This window comes from Eulemur rufifrons, chromosome 4 (genome assembly GCF_041146395.1).
Source record: "Eulemur rufifrons isolate Redbay chromosome 4, OSU_ERuf_1, whole genome shotgun sequence".
Lineage (NCBI taxonomy): Eukaryota > Metazoa > Chordata > Mammalia > Primates > Lemuridae > Eulemur > Eulemur rufifrons.
In genome coordinates, this window is record NC_090986.1 from 71843183 (window position 1) to 71866627 (window position 23445).

The following is a 23445-nucleotide window of genomic DNA, read 5'->3' on the forward strand; positions in this document are numbered from 1 at the left end:
TACTTAGATATATTTCTACAACAAGATAAAAGCTAAGTGAAAGTTAACCAGTAACTTGTTATTAATTGATAAGAAATTAAAAATGGAAACTTTATTACTTACACTACTAACCAGCCACTGATCATTTAAAAATAACCCAATCTGAGCATTCATCTGAATGAATGAAAGTGAAAAAGGTATTATTTTTAGGTAATTAGCCAAACATGCAAGGCCTTTTCATTGGTTCAATTCAACAACTATTTATTGAGGCAGGCACTGTTCTAGGTGCTGCAAATATAACAACCATTTTAGTTTTTAAGGGAAAGGCAAAGAGGTCTTTGTATGGCAAGTGTGGATAAAACACAGAAAGCAAGGAGAGTGGTAAGAGATGATATCAGAAATTTACAACTTCATTCTGAGAAGGATGGAATGGTAAGATAAGCTACATTTTAGGAGAACTAGTCTGACTGCAAGTGAAAAATGGACTATGGATAACCAATGGTGAAAGATGATGATGGTTTGTACTAACATGATACCAAGGAATACAGTAAGGAGCAGAGCAGTAAGTAGAAAGTAGTAATTGATAGTAATACAACATAATTTTCTGAGAGTTTGAATCTAGAGTATAAAAAAGTAGAGTCCAAAAGGATTAACTTCTTTGTTCTGAACTATTTGTTGAATGGTATTGCCATTAACTAAGATAAATTAGAGTGAAGGAAGAAAAATTGAGAGAAAAAAATCAAACAATGTGGATAATTTAGATTTCATAAAGATTACGAGACATCCAAGGGGAACTGAAAATGGGTGAAACATTTCAATTGAGTGTAATTAGTATTTACAGGACAATAAAAGGTAGGGAGATTGATAAGCTCAATTAGAGTAAGATATTGTATGGACAGGAAAGTGGAAAGCTTTCCAGGATTAAACACTGTGACAGAACAGTCATTAGAATTTATTATAGAAAGATGAAGAACTACTAGGAGTGGATAAGAGGAGTTTAAGGAAGTAGAAAAAATACAAAGAAAGAAGCTGTCACAAAGCACAATTGAAGATAGCATTTCAAGGAGAGAATGTTCAACTGAAATGTTAGCTCAAATTGAGGAATAACAACAGGCTAGAACGTAAAAGCCATTGGTGACAATGACATGAGCCATTTTAAGGGAAGTGTAAGGATGAAAGCCTGATTGTAATAGGAGTGGATATAAGAGTAAATGAGAGTTCAGGAATATAAGGAAGGTTTAACATTTGAAAATCAATTAATGTAATTCACTAAATTCAAAATAATGTAGAAACATCATAATCATCTCAAACAATGTAGAAAAAGATTTTGATAAAATTCAGCACCTGATTATGATAAAGAAAACTCTTAGTAAATTAAAAATAGATAATTCCTTAATTTGACTTAAAAAACCTACAAAAATAATATATAGCAAATATCATACTTAGTGACTGATTGTTAAAAGCATCTCCCGTGAGATCAGGAATAACATACGGATTCTCATTATCACAACTTTTATTCACAGTCTTAGATGGTGCAATTAGGCAAGGGAAAAATATAAAAAGAATAAATATTAGAAGGGGAAAAATAAAACTATCATTCTCAGATGATATTATTGTCCACAAAGAAAATTTTTTGAAAAATCTACAAACAATTAGAATTAATTGAGGATGAGCAAAATTGGCACATAAAAGTTCAACACAAACAACAATTATATTTTTATGTGCCAGTGACAAACAAAAAAATTAAAATTTTAAAAGCATCAAGTATCTGGGAATAAATCCACCACAAAGACAGAAAGTTTCTACACAGAAAACTACAAAAGAGAACCTAAATAAATAAAAGGATATACCCAAGTATACAAATTGGAAGATTCAATACATTATAGTAAAGGTGTCAGTTTAATATAATGAAAACCCTATCCTTTTTGGAAGAAATTGACAAGCTGATGTATATGGAAATGCAAAGACCCAAGAATAACCAAGGCAATCTTGAAGAAGAACAATAAAGCTAGATAGTTTATACTATTTAGATATACTAATATGATATGCAAATTAAGACACTATTATATTGTCTTGAAAAAAAATCCACTCATTAATGGTCATCTGATTTATGGCAAAGATTACACTGGGATGCAGTGGAAAATCACCTTTTCAATAAATGGTACTGGACCAGCTAGATACATACATGGAAAAAGAAAAAAAAAAAGGAAGAAGAACCTTGAGCCTTATACCTCATGCCATATATAAAATTCAATTGCAGATAAATCGCAGCTCTAAATTTGAAGATAAAATAAAATTTTGAGAAGAAAACAGAAAAATCTCATTTCTACTGTTGTAGAAAAAAAGTAAGGAAAATGATAGTTAAAATTTGAATAGAAATAAATGGAAGAATTTTTCTTCAGTTTCTATTTTCACTCAAAATTTCTTATTTACACTTCTAACCCCGTTTAATTTCATGTCTATATTTATATGCAAGTGCATAATATGAAAATGTTTATGAATTAGCAAATAATATTACTTCTACACCGTCAATGGAAAGAGAAACTACAGAAAAAATATAATTGGGGATTGTCAGTTGTCCATCTATGAAGGCTACACAACAAAACCATTAACACACATCACTTACCTTTTCAAGTAAGTAGCCAATGACTAAAAAGCCTTTTCCACCCAGCATCTGTTCTTGCATGGCTACTGAACTTTTAAGTAGTTCAACCAGGAATGCCAAAAGAGTAGCACTGCATGTAAAGTACAGATAATTTCATTATGTAATCATCAAATGTTTATTATAAACATAGTGTTCCATTTCAGTATGTTATTATGCCAAAAAACAACCATATTCAAATATGATCTTTATTTTGCTGACAATGGCTATTATACTTTAGATTATACAAGAATATATTTTCTCACAAGCATGAGAAAATTAATGTTATCCTTTTCAAATTAAATATAATAAATTGAACCATAACCATGTAGTTTTTTAATATTCCCAAATAAAACCTCATATTTCATCTATACATACATATATGTCCTGCTTCAAGTAAATATAAGAAATCTACATACATTACTTTTCCATAATAAAGACCTTATCACAATATTCTTTTGAATAGTAGGCTATTGTAGATAATTTTAAATATGTACATAATATTGTTTTGGAAAAACAAATCTATTTTTAAATAAACTTTTTATTTAGATCTATTTTTCAAAATCACATTAATTATTAAAAGAAAATTCAGAGAAATATATGTCACTTATGTCCAAGTATGCCCTCAGAAAAGAAATGATTTATGTAATATTGAAATAAAAAGTGGCAATTAATTACACAATGTATACCCAAAACATAAAAGCACACAGAGATATGTTAGACAAAGATTAAGCACTTGATATATCTGTTGAATTAATGAATGAAGAAACAAAAGAAAAATAAATGATTGCATTAAGCTTGATAATGTATTACTTTACAAAGTTACATATAACAATTTTCAACCAGCAGCACTGATATATGAATATAGTATTCCAATAATGAAAATACATATTCCTTCATTGTATGTGCTTAATGCAATTTATAATAAATTGCTATAAACCAGATTTTATCAGGAATTAAACTAATATCTATTTACAATGTTTTATGATATACTCTGAAATATCTATTTACATCCATTAGAAAAAGGTAAAACCACAGATTTCTAAATATATTTTAAATGTGGAAGAACTCATTCTCACAAGTAATTAAGAAAATTTGGTAATGAGGAAAACTTTAAAATTATTAAAGCCCAAAAGGAATCTGAAGTTACTCTAGTCTCTTGATTATTCCAGATCTCTGGTTTCAGTAAGATTGATAAATAACACATTTCTCTAATAATGTGGCTATTTTTGCTCAAATCAGAAATGGTCACATAACAAGAACCAATAGCAAAATTATCATTATCACTACTATAAATATCTATAGTTTAATAAAAAACATAGTATCTCGAAATAAGGTACCTCATTACAGGAAATTAAAATTCAATTGTATTAACTGGCCCTATAGCCTTAAACAACAACAAAAAAGTAAACTCATATCACAAATCAATGATATTCTTTTACTTTGTCCTTAAGTCAAAGATAGAGATTTATAAGAAAAACACAACTACCACGGAATCCCTTGGGGTTTTTTTAAATGTTTCTGTAAAGAACAGCTATTAAGCAATCCAGTCCATTTTAAATGAATTGAATCAATAGTCAAGGCCACTTCACAAATAACTGCTTAAGTACTATATTACATTCAACACTTCTGCCTAGATGTCTAAAAAGAATAAAGAAAACTATGCATAGAGATTACACAATTTCCTAATCTGTTCATGGAATTCTTACCTAAACTGAGTTAGTGATTTAGGAGGAAAGGGAATTCCTAAACATCAGCACTGCCAAAAAGAAAAACTAGAAATGCCTCACAATGGTCCCTATGGTCCATGAAAAAAGGCAAAAAAGTATTTGTTACAATAAATCACTCCCCCTATGTAGAACCATATAAAATTACAAGGATGCCATGGATTTTCTTATTCTTTTGTATCAGAAGAACTACTCATTTTCAAACATCTAATAAATTAACCTGGACCTTTAAACCCAGTAAAGTTCCATTACAAAAACAGAAATATTAATTTTATTATTATTCCAAAATCTTAACACATGACTATGCTATCCATGAAATGTTAATTTCACTTCAATATTAACCATGACAACAATTAAAAAGTCAAATGCATTCACTAACAAAAGTATTTTTAATTTATACCTAAAACTCAATACAATACTACATCTTTTCAAAAAAAAAAAAATCTTTAAAATAAGGTATATTTGACATGGTGGACGTAATAGTAAATAGATGGCCATCTTCGAAGAGGTACAATTTCAAACATAATTTAACAAACTTACCAGTAACTAAAATGCATCGGATTGCTGCAGGGCTCACAATAAACTTGCAAAATTCTGTGTACTGCCATACAAAATTTCTCTCCATTCTTGCCTATTTCCAACTCCCCTAGATACAAAGGCAAATATAAAGGATACTTCAGCCCATTCCTATATCTCCTACATACCACTTCCTGTCTAGAACACATCAGTTCATGGGTAGAGGATCTAAATATATACTGTAGGATAAACCAAAAAACAAGTATCTGTGTCAGCCAAAACTAACATACACAACATAGAACATTCTCTTGAAAAGTATAGCAATACGTAGGGATAGATTTTCAAAGGAATATTTTACTTGATAACAGAAAGTATAGTGATTTTTACATCATGATATATAATTGCTAGACTTTTCAATAGACAGTGCTATAGCATACCGTGTTCTATAAGTAGCAATTCTACTTCAGGAATGGTTAAGGGTTTTTAATCCTGTCTCCTTTTAAGGAAAATGATGCTAATAATCTATTGGGTTTTTTTCTTAAAAATAATTATCATCCTCCAATTCTTAATAAGTTTCAATTAAGAATATTTATTTCAAGTATCATATATTAAAGGGCAAAACCTTAAGGAAAAAATAGAATAAATAGTATAATAATGCCTCTAATAACTTAGCATATTTATTATCTTTCCAGAGCTTTCTGGTCCATATCATTAAAGCATACCACAACAGTCTTGGCCCATAAATAACCTGAAAATATTTAGTAACTGTATATAAACATAACTAATTTGTTTCTAATGAAAATATATTACTACCTTTAGAGTCCATTAAAATCTATATAGATTTTTGACTTGATTTTACTATAACTTTATCAATTTTGTTAATTTTTATTTAATTTTTTTAAATAACTAACATAGATAACTTATGTAATATGATCCGAAAAGTTTTATTATCTTCTAGGTATTTTTATTATTTGGAGATACAATATATCATAAAGATACTTCTAGTTTATAACTGAAATGATTAAGAATAAATATATAACCTAAGTTCAGTTCAAAGGCAGCTCTTAGAAGACAGAAAATGGCTATTCAATTTGCTTTGTACTGAAACAAGCAAAGTACCACAGCTAGAATGGCTTTTAAAATAAACACCTTTTTATTTAAGAAGATTGGAACTAACTTATGTAAAAATTAAAGATTTCCCTTAAGATACAACATATCCTTCCCCTTTTAAAAGGATGTTTTTAATCTCTTGAGAAACACTACAGGCAGAATAATTAAGTAGATCAAGATAAGATTTAAAGTATTGGTAAGGGGGAAACATCTTTTAATATTTTCAGAAGATTTCATTTCTTAAGCAGCCTAATGTAGTACTGAGATACATCAAAATCTTTCAGAAGGTCATTAAAATTATGTAAAATATCTAACATCATAGTTTCTACACTATTTCTCTCACTGTAAAACTATTCCTAGATGAGAATGATCATAGTAGAAATAAAACTATAAATGAAATCAACTTAAGTCCACAACCAAGCTAATTGATTTCCAGTGACATAAAAAATCTCACAATAGGTGAGAAGAGTTAACTTCCTTCACAGTTCAACGTTAGAGAGGTCTAAGCCAAAAGTTTCTAACTCCAGGTACATTTAGTAGTCACTTCTAGACAATGCACTCATAAAGATGTGATCTCAAAGAAGACCACTGCCTATGTAGAAGATGAATCCTGACACACACACTGTCACGTTCAGTACAGATATAAAGTGGATCCATATGCCAAAGTAAGCAAAATGCATTTATCAGAAGAGTCAACTTAGAAAAATACTGAAATGCAAGACAGTAAAATGTAAGGACAAATAGAATACACAGGGTAGCACATGAAATCACTAAGCCTTCCCCTGGCCATAAAATCTCTCCTCAGTAATTTCTACCTTTTCCTTCAGCCTGATAAAAAGGAAGGCAGTCTAATAAATTCAATTGCTAACACTGTCATGGATATTTAAGAGCATTCTTTAGAGGCTGTATTAAAAGTCAGGCTATTACACATTTATTCTTTCCTTTGTCTTGGCAGAGATTTTAATTTTATGTTTCATCAGCCTATTTTATTTCTGAAAAATATAGCAATAAAATCAAAGTCTAAACAACAAAGATTGTAATGTGTCAATGTCTCTTAGGAAGGAAACAAAATTTAAAAATCTGCACATGTAAAGGAATTAATTCTAAATCTATGATGTAGTATTATATATTAGTATTTATAGTATATAACAATTTACAAAGTTTGAGAACAAAATAGCCTTCTTATAAACTCCTTTTATATATTTACTAAGAATACTCAATATTTACTAACAACTTTCAAAGGAAAAAGCCTAATAGGACTACAGTTTAACCTCAACCTTTAACATACCAACTCTTACAATACACTCAATGTCCTACTCCCTTTATGAAAATTTCTTGGACATTTTATAAATGGCAGTCACCACTACAGTAAACATGGATACATGAATACCTTTGAAACTTAATGATATAACTTCCTCACACTTTAGGAGAACTTAAGAAGGAACACTCATACACTGCTGGTGGGACTGCAAACTAGTGCAACCTCTGTGGAAAGCAATATGGAGATACCTTAAACAGATTCAAGTAGACCTACCATTCAATCCAGCAATCCCATTATTGGGAATCTACCCAAAAGAACAAAAGTCATTCTATAAAAAAGGCATCTGCACCCGAATGTTTATAGCAGCACAATTCACAATCGCAAAGATGTGGAAACAACCCAAGTGTCCATCAATACATGAGTGGATTAATAAAATGTGGTATATGTATACCATGGAGTATTACTCAGCTATAAGAAATGGTGATACAGAATCTTTTATGTTCTCCTGGATAGAGTTGGAACCCATTCTACTAAGTGAAGCATCCCAAGAATGGAAAAATAAGTACCACATGTATTCACCATCAAATTGGTTTCACTGATCATCACCTAAGAGCACATTTGGGAATAATACTAATTGGGTGTTGGGCAGATGTGGGGGGGGGGCAGGGGATGGGTGTATACCTATATAATAAGTGCGATGCGCACTGTCTGGGGAATGGACACGCTTGAAGCTCTGACTCGGGGAGGGGGGCAAGGGCAATGTACGTAACCTAAACTTTTGTACCCCCATAATATGCTGAAATAAAAAAAAAGAAGTTCTAAATTGGAAAGAAAAAAATAGGTTATAATTATAAATGGCTGATCTTAACTATTTATGCATACTCTAATATCCTTCAAAGTCAAATCATGCCACAGCAGTAAAAGCCAAATGTCCAGTCATTTATCCTGGTGCCATCTCTACATTCAGCCAAGTCTCGGCGTACTTAACAGAAATAGAATTAAATAATCTAGAAGTGCTGAAATTAGCAAATGCAACAAAATAAATAGAAAAATAGCTGACTACACAGAAAGCTAAAAGCATTATTTGATATTTATGCTTTACATAACCTAGGAATTTTCTATTCATTTTATAGTTAATTTTATTTTTTAAATGATTATGCAGTAAAATTGATTTCCTTCTTTCTCTGTTTTTTTTTTTTTGTTTTTTTGGTATAACATTTTGAGAATGTTAACAGATATATAGATGTGTATAAACCCACAATCAAAATATAGACCAGTTCTATCACACAAAAAAAAATCACTGTGCTATCCCACTACAGCTTTATACTGACACCCTCTCAACATCCATAATCTCTGGTAACTGCCCTTATCTCTTCTCTGTCATTACAGTTTTGACTTTTTAAGAATGTGATATAAATAGAATCATAGTGTATAACCTTCCGAGTCTCCCCTCTTAACCTTAGCACATTGCCTTTGAAATTTATCCAAGTAAGTATATATATCAAGAATTCATTCCTTTTAATTAATGAGTAGTATTTCATTGTATAAATGTATCTATCAGAGTTTGTGTATCCATTCATCTATAAAGGACATTTAGGGTATAGCAATTGCTATAGCAATTGTGAATAGGGCTACTATAAACATCCACACAAAGGTTTTTGTGTGAACATGGTTTTCATTCATTCCTCATAAACAAATACACAGGAGTGGAAAGGCTAAATATATGGCAAGTGTATGTTTAACTTTATAATAAACTGTCAAACTGTATTTGAGAGTGGCTGTACCATTTGGCAATCCCACCAGTAATGTGTTCCAGTTGTTCCACACATCATTGCCAGTATTTGGCACCATAGCTATTTTTTATTTTGGCCATTCTACTAGGTGTGTAGTGGTATTTCATGGTGTTTTTAATACATATTTCTCTATTGGCCAATGATGTTGACATCTTTTCATGAGCTACTTTGACATCCTTATATTATCTTTGGTGAAGTATCTATTCAACTCTTTTGTTGGATTTTTGTCTTACCATTGAGGGCTGAGAGTCCTTTATACATTCTTGACATAAATCCTTTGTCAAATAAGTGATTTGCTGTCATCTTCCTCCAGTCTGTACCATGTCTTTTCATTGCATCTTTAGCAGAGCAAAAGTTTTAACTTTGATGAAGTCAAAATCAAATTTATCTATTTTTTTTTCTTTTATGAATCATGCTTTTGGTGTCATATCTAAGAAGGCTTTGCCTGGCCTTAGTCACATAGAATTCCTCCCCATTTCTTCTACAAGTTTTATAGTTTCACATTTTATATTTAGACTTAATTTTTTAATTAGCTTTTACATAAAGCATGAGGTTTAGATCAAGGCTCATTTTTTTGGCATAAGATTATCTTTTCTCCATTAGAGTGCCAAAAATTAATTGTCCATATATGTATGGGACTATTTCTGGATGCTTTTGTTCCACTGATATATGTGTCTATCACTTTGTTAATGTCACACTGTCTTTATTAACTACATTAACTTTATAGTCTGTCTTAAAGATAGGTAAGTATAATTCCTCCAACTTTATTTAAAATTGTTCCAACTATCCTAGTTACTTTGTAATTCCCTATAAACTTTAGAAGCATCTTGTCTATATCAATTAACATATTCAGCTGGGATTTTAATTGGTATTGTATTAAATCTATATCTCAATTTAATGACATATTTACTATGTTGAGTGCATGAATACAATATAGTGTTCTGTTTCTTTAGGTCTTTGATTTCTTTCATCAGAAATTTGGAGTTTTCAGCACACAGATCCTGTATATGTTTTGTGAAATTTATATCTTAATGTTAATTAATTTTATTGAAGCTATTGTTGATGGTACTTTCAAATTTGGTTTTCTATTGTACATTGTTAATAAAGAGAAATATAATTCACTTTTGTTTGAATCTTGTATCTTGCAACATTGTTGACACATACTTACTAGTGCTAGAACTTTATGTGTATGTCAATTGCTTGATAACTTTTTTTTTTTGAGACAAGGTCTCCCTCTATCACCCAGGCTTGAATGCAGTGGCACACTCATAACTCACTGCAGCTTCAAACTCCTGGGCTCAAGTGACCCTCCCACCTCAGCCTCCCGAGTAGCTGGGACTACAGATGCACACCACAACACTCGGCTAACTTTTAAATTTTTTGTAGAGATGAGGTCTTGCTATGTTGCCCGGACTAGTCCCGAAATCCTGGGTACAAGTGATCCTCCTACCTGGGCCTCCCAAAGTCCTAGGATTAGATGTATGAACCACCACACCCAGCCTGATGATTTTTATGTAGATAATCATGTCATCTATGAAAAGGGATAGTTCTATTTTTTCCTTTCCAATTCCTATGACTTTTATTTCTTTTTCTTACCGTTATACTGGCTACAATCTCTAATTTGGATTAGATCACACATGCACAGCTCAGGGCTGAGTTCATAAAAAAAAAAAAAAAATTATAAGGTTTATTTCCCACATTCTTCCCTTTCTGTGGTATCGCTAATACTTCCCAGTTCTGGGGCTCTTCTTTTCAAGTTCTCCTGTCAAAACACTAGGGGCTATAGTTTCCCTTCTCTTCCATGTATTTATATAAGTCTGCAAACATCTGGGTCCGCAAGCAGGAAGACAGATTTTAAAAAAAGAACAGGTATTTGTCCCACCTTCTTAGGGCCTTAGCTGTACTGATCAAAGGGATGTTTACTCCTCTTTCAGAGTTTTGGGTTCTATAGGATCCCACTGGTGGAAAGATTACATTAGGGCTGGAACATGAGAGAACAGGCTGCAGAAAAAAATTAATAGGAACTTCTGCACTAGAACTAGAGGGTTTCTCCCAGAGCGCTCTCTCACTGTACCCTGGTGCTCAATTTCAGGTTTCCAGAGGATTTACTTCATGCTGGGGATATTGCAGAGGCAAGAAATATAGTGAACTTTACCACTAGTTCAAAGGTACTGTGAATTCTGCTCTTATTCCCCAATCTACCTGCTACCATTTACTTTTCAGAGTACTAGCTGCTCCATGGATTCTATTCATGTAAGTTATTATTCTCGCACTGAATAGGAGAAACAGGGTGAAGTATACTCCCTCTATCTTACCAAAAACTGGAACTGGAATTTTATTCTTACTGACTTAAATGAAGTCCCAAACTAAGATGACCCCCCAAAATTATTCCATCTGAGTCCCTACCTTTTGATCTCAACATGCTAATGGGACAGACTTATTCAATATGCCCAAATATTGGCAAATAGCATAATACCAGTTTAAGTCAGGTTTAATACCACTATGTTACCACCTCTCCAATCATCTTCACATCCTTTTACAACCAAGAACTATAATTCTAAGAACCACTGCAACCCACTAGTTTTACCAGCAAAGAAACCAAGAATGCTAGAGACAATGTTAGTTATTAACAAATCCCATATTCTATTCCTCCTTTTTATGTATACAGAAGACTACATTTCCTAGCCCCTTTTGTGACTAAATCAACAAAATGATAACAGAAGTCTCTTGTGGGTTACAAAGTGAAAAGCCCATGAATAATTCTCTAGTCTCTTTCTTCCCCTCCTATGAAGAACACTGCCTACTCTGAAATATGAGGGTGGAACCTGAAACCTTAGATCCCTGTGTAAACTATACTTGGTCACATGAGCAATACATAAAAACTTTATCGTATAAAACCACTAACATTTCAGAGTCAATTTGATATCATATAGTCTATCCTAATATAACCAAACTTAATAAAAACAAAAAACAACCCATACACTACTATACATTTCAGAGTTTTGTTCCCCTATACTGTCCTTATCAGCCTAATATCTAATTCTTATTTACCTTTCATATCAGATACTCCAGTATACTTCACCCAGAATATGCTGGAAATACCAAATTTTTACTAAGTTCTGTAAGAATAACATCTTGCATTTTCCTAAGCAGAAGCTATCCATAATGCCCTCAGAACAAGAGTTTGACAAATCCACATATTTAGTCATGGACAGTTATGGCTGACAGTGGAATCTGGGTTATATTACAATAGTTCAATGCCCATAACAACTGTCAGGCTGTCACCACAGAACCAGAAAAGTGAAAAGGCTTATCACTCTCCTAAAAAAGATGTATCCAGAGTACTGTATTGAGTTTTCATGATTACATTAAACCTGTTACCTTATTTGGCCTTAAGAAGTAAGGAATTATTTAGGGTGTACTAATGCAGATTCACGAGAACAAGCAACACCCAATTGCTTACTGCAGGTTTCCCTTCAATTTCCTGGCAGCTGGTTTGCCTCTCTGGACTACATTCACATTCAGTAGATACGGCTGCAACAGCGAGGGAGGCTTTTTCAAACTCCACATTAGATTCCTGTCTAATACCAACTATGCCGGGTGAAACCTCCGTACTTATCACAAAGATCAAAATACTACACCTTTCTAATGCCTGGCAAATATAAAATCGTATTCTTCTCTGGATTATGTTATCGTTGGTGCTTCATACCAACCCCTTTACTCCAAACTCCAGCTATAGAAAAGGCTGACTACTTGATGAAAACCAAAACTGTTTAACAAACATCCTAGTTGAAAATCTTCTCTCATCTCCAATGTAAATGAGTTAACGTCTGTAAGGTTCTCTGGCTACACCATCAGAAAGTTTCATTTTGACTTCTGAATAGTCTGTCTAAATGTCTAAAGTTGATGCTTGGTCTATAGCATGCATCCTTGCTTTTCAAAAATGTCTAGTTATTGGCCATGATGCTGATGAATACTATGACTCCTTTTAAGGCTTTTAAGTTGTTCATGATTTTACACAATCATAAAAACAAGAAATCCTTGCCTCTCTTGAAATAAAAATCACACTGGCATATTATTTTAATGCTATTTTATGACTTACATCATTTACAACCTCCTCTGCTGTATTATAAAATTCACTGCTGATCAAAAGTCATATGATGACATTTATTCTGATTCATGCTGCAGCCAAGGCAGTATCACCTACACTTCCAAATCCAAACCCTTCATTTTGTGTTGACTAGCCTTCTCCAGCAGCACACTCTAAAATTTCCTTTATATGATCAGCCACCAACTTTGGGGGAAATATTTTCTTAAATAAATATTTAATTTTTAAAAATTCTCTTAAAAACAAGTACATTTGGTACTCCACAATTTGCTGCTTAGATGATATAAAAAAATCTTCTCACTTTATACATGAGCTGGCATAAGAAGTAAAAAAAAATCTACGGCCGTACCACCCTGAATGCGCCGGATCTCGTCTGATCTCAGAAGCTAAGAAGGGTCAGGCCCGGTTAGTACTTGGATGGGAGAAGTAAAAGAAAAAGTCATGCAAAAAGAAAAGCATTATTGGTATACTCCAAATTTTTTTCTCAAATGCCTCATGTATGCATATTGTGATTGCTGCCGTATTTGCCAGATACACAACGGAAGCGAGCATGTTAAAAAGGAAGCTTTCCCATCTTCCTGAAAACAACAAATAAATATTCAGATTGAATTTATTTCCATGAAAAAATATTCAAAAAATAGCATATGTATGTATATACTCAAGATAGTTAAGTCTATCTATCCACAAATCTGTCAGTAAAATTTTTAATACCCAGATTCAAAGCATACTTGTCCATTAATAAAGACAAATTTAAAAGGAAGTATCTAAAGCAGATCAAATTCAACAATATTTTCACCACAAATTTCACAAAAATGCCAAAAATAATAAATACCTGGAATTTGTACAAAAATTAGACTTTAGTAGGAAGATACCCATAACTCTAATGAGATATGCAGCCACCAGAAAAATAGGACTCCTGCTATTTCCCAATGAATTATTGAGGGGTAGGCACGTGAGACTTCCTTTTATGTCTCCAGTAGCAATCTATACTACAAGGCATTTATGTATATATATTCCATTCAATGTTTTAAATCACAAATTAATTGTGTCAAGGCAGTCCTTTTACAAGTATAAGAAGCCCTATCAATAAACATGGATAATCAATGCCAGGATATGCAGTTTGATATTAGATCTTCACCAAAGTTCTACTGAAACTTGCTGGATAGAATCATACCTGGTTCTAGTCACTACTACATAAGATATTAAGGTACCAAGTCCTGTGTCCCATTTCCAACTATAAAAATATTTGGCACCAAATACAAAAATATGTGTAACATGCTTGATTTACACGTTCATGTCACAGAAACTAACCAGTACTACACTTCTTACCCGTGGCTTCCTGATTATTGATACCCACATACAATATTACAACTCCTTGTATTCCTAAACCTATTTCACAATCATGCCTTCAACTACATTAAAGATGTGCTAACTAGTGTACTTGGCTTTCTGAGTTACAAGAAGAACACATCAAATACCAAAACTGCTTTAAGTTAGCTTTATCCTCAAAAAGGATAATACCTATACTCCTCTCCCTGGCAAAAGGATTTTTTTCTTCCAACTGAGACTTATTGTGACCTGCCCTCCAATTTGAGCTTGAGCTTCCTTGTAAGCAGTATCTAGAAAACACAGATTTAAAGGCATAGGTTTTGCTGATAACCTGTTTGTCAGAGAAGATCTCAGTCTTCTTTTTCCAACAGGACCCCACTCAAGCCACCAGTTACCATCCCCAATAAAGTAATACCAAAGTGATCCTGCAAAGAACTTTGAAGTTTTTAGGTCTATTACTAGACACCTCTAGGCCATCAAGGGAGAGATCTCCAATGATGTCATCTGAAATAATACGTATGTCAGTTGAACTACAAGAGATAAAAATTACTTACATGATCTGGATATGGAACTAAATAATTTTTTTAAACTTTACATGGTACCTGATGCCTATACTCTCTCGAAAAAATAATTTGAAGGTACCTCCTTTGCATCAGGCAACAACAAAAAAGGAGAATTGTATTGTTCTGAAAATTGCACAGTGCAGAAAGAAACAAGCATCTGTACCCATACTTTAAGCTACACTCAAACGTCACTGTTACAGAGCCTACTTAAACTTCCCGACAAAGGATTAGTACAGCTGATGCTATATAGAAAATTTATCATTCTATCCATGCAGCATGTCCTGACTCTTCCTGTAGGAAAAGTATAAGAAGTATGAATTTAGTGAAAATGAATAGGTATAAGAGGACCCCCAGTCCATGAAAGAAGGGAAATTTTAAGGAACATTTTAGAATAGGTTAGTAATGACCCAATCTACTTTTCTAGATAAAATATAACAAATGTGGTAGACTACTTTCTATTATCTCTATGCAGTTTAACTAAAATTATTTTATTATAGCCAATAAATGAGGAATAAGTGCTTTCTTAGGTTAAAAGATAATCATCTATGCATTCTATATAGGACAGAAGATCTATACTTTATGATACAAAGAAAAAAAAAAAAAAAACTGCTAAACTGCAGCAGACCAAAAACTGTGACCTATATTCTTTGTCACTTTGTTTTAAAAAAGACACTTTCTCTTTAAAGCTCACATATTTGAATTTTATTTTTTGAGTGAATATGTGAGTTCCTTTCTTTTAACAGTTAATGGTAAAACTAGGTTGTGTGGGCTACATTAACTACTGTTTCATGGCTGTATTTCCATTCTTTTTTTCTGTATTTTTCTATATGTATTAAATTTTTTAGTTTTACTTTCTGTAGTAAATTCAAAAGAAGAGATATATACTGTTTTTAATTCAACTGGAAGTTACCTAAAAAATTTAGAAAAATATTCTTTGTTTCCCATACCCGATTTTATGTCAGAATCTTCTAAAATGCTTGTCTAAAATACAGATTTTGGCCATCATCTCTAAATTCTAATAGTACTGTCTCTTAATGTCAGTCTTACGGTAATCTGCTCCTATTTCATAAAGATAATTTTTTCTTTCATTTCACCAAAATTTTCTTCTGAATTCCTCCTAGTAAATAATTTTTAGAAGTCAGATTGCCCCAAATCTTCAGGATGTGGGTTTTCTTCCTGTGCACTGTAATACTTTTTCATAGGGCCTATGGGAGATTGCACTATTATTCCCCATTATTGGCTTTTCCCATTTCAATAAGATGGTAAGAAGTCCTTGCCCATTAACAAAAGATTTGCATTCTACTGCCATTTCTGAAAAATATATTTTCCAATCCAGCCCCCTAACTGTAGTTGGGCTTGGTTGGTCATTCTTTGGCAAGCAGATTGAATACGACATTCATCTTATTTTAACAGAAGCTACGAGAGCCATTGTATTGGTTGGCTCAGGCTTTTGCCCTTCCCCATTGTCACAAGAAGAACATATTCCAGATCATAGCTACTCGTTCAATCTAGGACCCAGAATCGGAAGACACAGGGAACAAAGCTATAAGCAATCATGAGGACAAAAATTAACTTTTGTTGCTTTATGAGCTACCAGATTTTGAAGTTATTTGTTACTTTAGCTGTAACTAGAAAATGGGGGATAATATAATTTCCATGCTGATATGTTTCTCTGTGCTCATTATTAAACAAATTCAGTAAAAACAGGGTATTGGTCAAAAGACAATTGGCTGTATGGTGTACAGATTGCCTATGGCTCTTTTCACTGTCCTTGTGCATGATGGCAGACACTCCATCTCTATGCTGAACCTGGAAGCCAGCCTTAAGTACAATTAATCTTCTTTATTTACCAGACCAATACCTTACCCTTTACTTAGCAGGCTTCATGTAGTAAAACTCCAAGACACGTTAAATGGAGGATTTTGTTAAATGCACTATAAATTTATTATAATTTGCTGACATTACAAATCTATGAATTGCAGGAAAATATTCCCCACCAAACACTCTTACTGTGGCTCTTCCTATCAGTAGTACCTTTTATTCATAAATTTACATTCCTGATTATGTCACTGCCAGCATTTCCTACTCTTTGTCCTTACTTGCTAACATTTGCACTCTTTGTGTATATATATGGATTTGGGTTTGAAAAAAACTATCAAGAAATGGGACTAGAGAAGAGCTATAGGCATGATCAAATCATTAATAGCCTAACTAAGAGGTACGGATTTTGTTCTGAGGCAAAAGGAAACCAGTGAATAACTATAGGTGTGAAATAAGTAGATTCATATTTTAGAAAGATAACTTTTCTAGCCAATGAAAAATACTGGAAAGGGGCAAGACCAATTACTAGATTTATCCTGATTTTCAGTAATTAATAATGGTAACCTAAATTAAGGCAGTAGTGATATGAATGGAGGTGAAAGGGTAGCTTTGAGAGGTATTTAAGAGGTAACATCAATAGCTTAACAAGATAGATTGTGTGGGAAATACAGCAACAGTTAATATTAATATTTTAATAACACAAACGAAAACAACTGATGGGTTCTCTTGGAGCTCTAACTTAAGATATTGGATGAAGACAATGTTACTCAGTAAAATTACAAAGTCAAAAAGCAATAGAAATGGGGAAGAGGAGTTTTTGAGTTTTTATTTGGGTCACTTTGAGTCTGAGATATCTTCCACATGGAAATAGTCCATCAGTGGTTTGGATGTATGAGCCTAAATAAAAGGCAAGCTAGAGAAAAACACTGGAATTTGGAAGTTGTCAGCCTAAGTAATAAGACTATGGACCTAAAAACTTAAGTAGTATTAGAAATAAAAGCCAATACAATTACAAGACTAAATTAACCAGAATATCTTGATGATGCTTTATTAATTCTTTTCTTAAAAATTCCATCCTTTGCTCATTAGGGTCATCACATCTCATCCCTGGGAGAAAAGGAAGAGAATCTAAATACTTGTGAGAGTCTTAGTATTTATTAATTATATATAGACACTTTGTGTAAGAAATATTCAGGTTTTCTGAGTGAATTATGAATATTCAGGCATGTGGCAATATTCTTTGTAAAGGAAAATAACATTTATTTTAGTTTTTGACTGATACAACTATACCTGCATGTTTGTCATAGATCAAAATAAATGAAGCAATTTACTTCTTTTTAAATGAAATAGAAAACTGAAAAGTTAAAAGAAATGAAAGCTATGGCATGAGCAAAATAACAATACCTTCTGTAACAAGATACAGGACTGAAGTATTAAAGGACAGAGGATGTGAAAATGCAAACTAGAGAAAAATTAAGGTAGCAAGTTTAGTGAAGATGAGTCCATGGTTGCTGACATTTCTGCAAAGAATAATTTATAGTTAGTCTTACTGCCAAAAAGGTGTCTTTTTTAGATGGGGGGGGAAGGGGGTGGGAAGTAGGGGGTGAAAGATAAAGCAGAAGCCTTATATTGGGGAAGTGGAAAATTTACAAAGCAAAATTAAGTGTTGAAAAACAACACAAAGTTCTTTAATATTAAAAATGGAAGTCACTAAACTTAAAACTTTTTATGAAAAAATTATTGTAGAAAAGTAATCACTTAAGAAAAATACTTTAAAATGTACTACACAAAACTTACCAGCTTTTCTGATAAGTCAATGAATTATAAGCCATAAGCCTAGAAGAAAATGAAATGTCCCTTCTTGCTAACAGGTGACAAATTCATTAAATTGCTAGATGTACTATACAGACTTTATTATTAGATTTTTTTCTGTAAAGACTTCATTGAGTAAAAAGGAATTGCCTGACAAAAACGAGAAAGCTATTTGAACATTACGTTATAATTTTTCTGTGTTTCAGATAGAATACTTAATGTATTTTATTTTTTAGTCTTTACAAATTAGTTTGCACAGTGAATTAAATATAAATTCCATTTTACTCTAGTTAAATCTCACTAACCAAATTATTTAGTTTTTTTCCTCTAATAGTAGTATATATACATCAAATGTATTTTTTGTCTGTTTCACTTCAAAGAATGTTTTCATTACCAATATAGTAATTTTTTTAAAAAAAGCAAATATAAATATTAAGAAGTATTATATATTATTTTTATCTGAAAAATATAAAGAAAATATAATTGAATAACCTATAGCCTGATAAAAATATTTAAATGCTTTTGGAAGCTAAATTAATATATTCTATATATAAGAACAGCAACCTCCATAAGAGAAACAATCTTTATAAACAGGTACTGATTCTATTTCTCTTGCCCATTAAAGCAATCACATATCATTTTTTAAGTATGTAATAAAATAGGCACTTTTTCTTGAATTAAAAATCAGGAAACATGGTCAGAAAAAGGATTTTTATGTCACTTCTAAATGTTGGGGAAATCTGGTTAAAGTAGTTAGACACAGAAATATTTAAATTTTCCAGGTAATTTTGGTGCTTTATATATGATAATAGTGCTAATCAGGACATTACAATGAAATATTTAATTTTAAGGGACTTTTTAATTATTAGGGTGGCTGTAAAATTCAAGTTAATTATTGGAATAACTTTCATTAACAAGACAATTTTAAGAAAAAATAAATTGGTATTTAAGTTCACTAAACAAATTAATGAGTCATAAATAGTAATATTATAAGAGGATTATTTATATGATAAAATCATTGAAATAAATGCTTTTTGGGATTCTCTAAATGTTTTTGTATCTTATAATCCATCAATTAGTCTATCAATCAGCCTGTCCTTATCATAATTAAAAACAAAAAGATGATTTTACCTAGAAAATATTTATATACTTAAAAGAATTCATTTAAATTATCACTGAAAATTCAGTTTTAGTTTATAAAAATTATCAGTTTATAACACTAAAAATAAATTTAGTAATAAAAAAATTGCATCCCATCAATAGACTACCTAGAACTCACTGAGGAAAGTAGAAAGAAAATTCATTAAATGCCAACTATGTTCCAGACACTATGATAGATACTTTACATGTATTTATTTTAATTCATACTCAATCAGGTAATGCTGGCATTATTAAAATCACTCCATAGCTGGAAAAAGTGATTCTCAGAGTAATCCATAAATCATTTTAGATCTATGTTTAGAGTGACGGATATGGAAACAGGCTTTCAGGGTTAGAACCCTGGTTCTGCTACTAATTAAATCTCTATGACCTTGAGCAAGTTATTCAATTTCTCTCCTCTTCCTCAGAAGATAATTAATGAGACAACACAATTAAAAACAGTGAGGCAAAATTCAAATATATAGAGATAGAGAACAAAACAGTGGTCACCAGGGACGGGGGTGGCAGGGTTGGGAAATGGGAGATGTAGGTCAGAGGATACAAAGTACTAGATATGTAGGATGAACAAGTACATCTATTGAGATCTAATGTACCACATGAGGACTATAGGTAATAAAATTATACTGTCTTTGGCATTCACGCTAAATCCATTTTAGCTGCTCTTTCCCTACTACAAAAAAAATGGGTAACTATATGAGATGACAGATATGTTAATCTGCTTTGCCATAGTAACATTTTTACTATCTATATTATCCCATAAAATCATGTCATATACCTTAAATATGCACAATAAAATTTACATACTTTTACAAAAGTGACTAGCACATAGTAAGTACTCAATAAACACTGTGTACTACTACTACATACCCACTAACATGTCTATTACCTAGATTACGTAGTCCATAATAGAACAAGGGCCTTAGCTCAAATCTGTCTGACACCAAAAGAATAGTTACGCAATGCATCACATTGTCTCTAGTGAAAATTACTTTTAGTGTACTTTCAATTGTCTGATATACAAAACTCAATTTATATCTTTTTCCAGAAAACATATTTTTTCAAAGCCAAAGCCAAGTTCTCTTAAGTCACAGAATATGGAAGGTTTTGTTTTGTATCATCTACAGAATTACATATGTTCTTTAAAAAAAAAGCCCAATGTAAGAAGAATGTTGTTTGCAGTCAATGTATATAATGATCCACTTCAAAGAAAAATAAAGTTTCTATTAAATGAGTCATTACTAGACACAAAACATAAAATATATTCTATTACTTCAGGGTTGCAGTTATGTTTCTTGAATTAATATATCAATCATCTGCTCAAATTTTAGACACTGAATAAATATCAAATGTCCAATGAAAGGCAATTTGTTTGGTTATTGCTCTAAATATGCACTGGATTGAATGACATCAACCAGGCCAATACAAAATAATATTAGTCCACCAAAGAATGACCAAACATCCAAATAACCTTGATCATTGGAGAAAATTACTCAAGGTGATTGAGAATAATTATAAATGGGATGAAATCACAATGGTAACTATATATTGGTCTAATTTACTTATTTAAAAATAGATCACCTCAAAAATACTAAATATTTTATCACAAGCTATTTCACTCAGTTCAATTAATATATCCACTACTTTTGTTGCTTAATGTTTTGGTACCATGATAAAGGCTAACTATATTTTAAAAGAAAAGGAAAATTCCAGGAAGTTCAAATGCTAAGGGAGTAGCTAAGTCCAAAAACCAATTAAAGAGAAATCATCCTAAACTCTTCCAGGTTTCTGAGTTGGTACTGACTTCCACACATGAGTTAAAACATCCTTCAATTTAGCCACTATATCTAGAAAATGGATAGATGGTTCAAAACCAATTTTCATCACCACACCTGAAAGTCAAAATATATGTCCTACTTAATTACTTTAATAAGCAATACTCTATTATAAATAGCATCATTATAGAAAGAAGCTCACATTAAATAATATGGGCCTCATTATAATAAGCTATTTCTCAATGATTGATGACATATAATATTTTTAATGTAAAACTATAGCATTAGAGATAACCCAGTAAGATCACCTAGCTCATTATCATAACTAAAACCAGAATGCATTGAGTGCTTACTATGTGTTATCTATATATTTATTGCATTTAGTCTAAATAATCCTGTAAGATATTATTATATTATTCCAAATGTATAATGGTGGAAACTGAGGCACAAAAAATTAATAATATATACAAAATTGCACTAATAATAGTAAAGTCAGGATTTGAACCCAAGTCTGTCTGACTTGAAAGTCCACACAGATAATAACAACTATAATAAGAAGGCGTCATAATAAAGCCAAGCCATGAAAATTCTCCTGTACGAATAAAGATATCTTTGAAAGCTTTAGAAAATAAGATTATTCCTCCCAATATATTATTTTAATTCTAAATCCCCTATATAAATTAAAAACTCATCAAGGTTAGTAAGAATGATATAATAATGCCAACAGAGGTAAGGCTTACAGAAACAATAAAAAGCTTCATTAAAAGGTACTATTTACTAGAGAAAAATGCATGAAAGATAAAATGGTTCAGCTTGAAACACAAAAGGCAGAGAAGTAACTTATTTTAGAGCTTAGCTCAAGTTCACCAAGAAGCAATTAAAAATTAGACAATATTGTAACTTTTTGTCATATATTTAGTATGCTAACAGAATTCCCAAAGAGTATATTGAATTTTCTCTGGAAGATTTAAAAACTTCAAATTGATTCTCCTTCATCTGGAACAATTTCATATCGACTAAAAACAAGATGATACATCCTATTTCAAGGTCCCATTCATCTATATTAACTGATGATAAAGCCATAAAATAAATTCTATCAACCCTTGCATAGCCAAGAATCTGTATTCTTCAAAAAAAGGGAGAAATCCCATTTAACAACCTGCTTTTAACATTTTGAAAAATAAAAGTATGATGCACATACTTTTCTATAATGGTCCCCTTCAAAACTTTAAATAACAATACACTATATTACTGACATGCACAATTGTCTATCAAAAAGCAAATCTCAGACATGAATGGCTTTGAAACAATTAATGAAAGGTAATAGATACAAAGTCAAAATAGTATATAACTAAATCACAGAGTAGCTTGGAATTAATTATATATTACTATCAAAGAAGAGAGTGACATCTTTATTATTAATATGTTTTCTATTGACTATAAACTAAAAACATATATCACTGAAAAAGTTATAATCAGTGATTGCAGGTAAAAATTAAGATGAATGATATAGAAGAACTAAAAAAAAAAAAAAAAACAAAATGAAAATAGGTATGCTATTTCCTCAAACCTCTTTTATCTCCATGATGAAATAAATACAATTTAAACACCAAAATATAGTAGAAATACTAAAATGAATTTTGAAAACAGAAAGTAAAAAATAACCATACGTCTTGGATGAATGGGCCAGGTAACCTGTTGAATATGGTTTTAGCACTAAGATTTTATAATAGCTGTTCATGATGCAATAAATTATTGTGATAATTTTAGTTATAATATTTCAAACTATATAATCTTCCTAATCTTTTCTTCACTGGCAACAATATCCATTTCAGATTTTAAAAATTATGTA

The 23445-nt window shown here is 31.6% G+C and overlaps 1 protein-coding gene across 4 annotated transcripts in view; it reads right to left on the reverse strand.

The window, feature by feature from the left end:
* NBEA (neurobeachin) overlaps window positions 1-23445 on the reverse strand; it is a 563351-nt gene that overhangs the window by 454653 nt on the left and 85253 nt on the right. For all 4 annotated transcript variants that reach the window (XM_069467350.1, XM_069467354.1, XM_069467352.1 and 1 more), the window contains exon 11: window positions 2606-2714. In XM_069467350.1, coding sequence (XP_069323451.1) covers window positions 2606-2714 — 109 coding nt within the window. The remainder of the gene's footprint in view (window positions 1-2605; window positions 2715-23445) is intronic.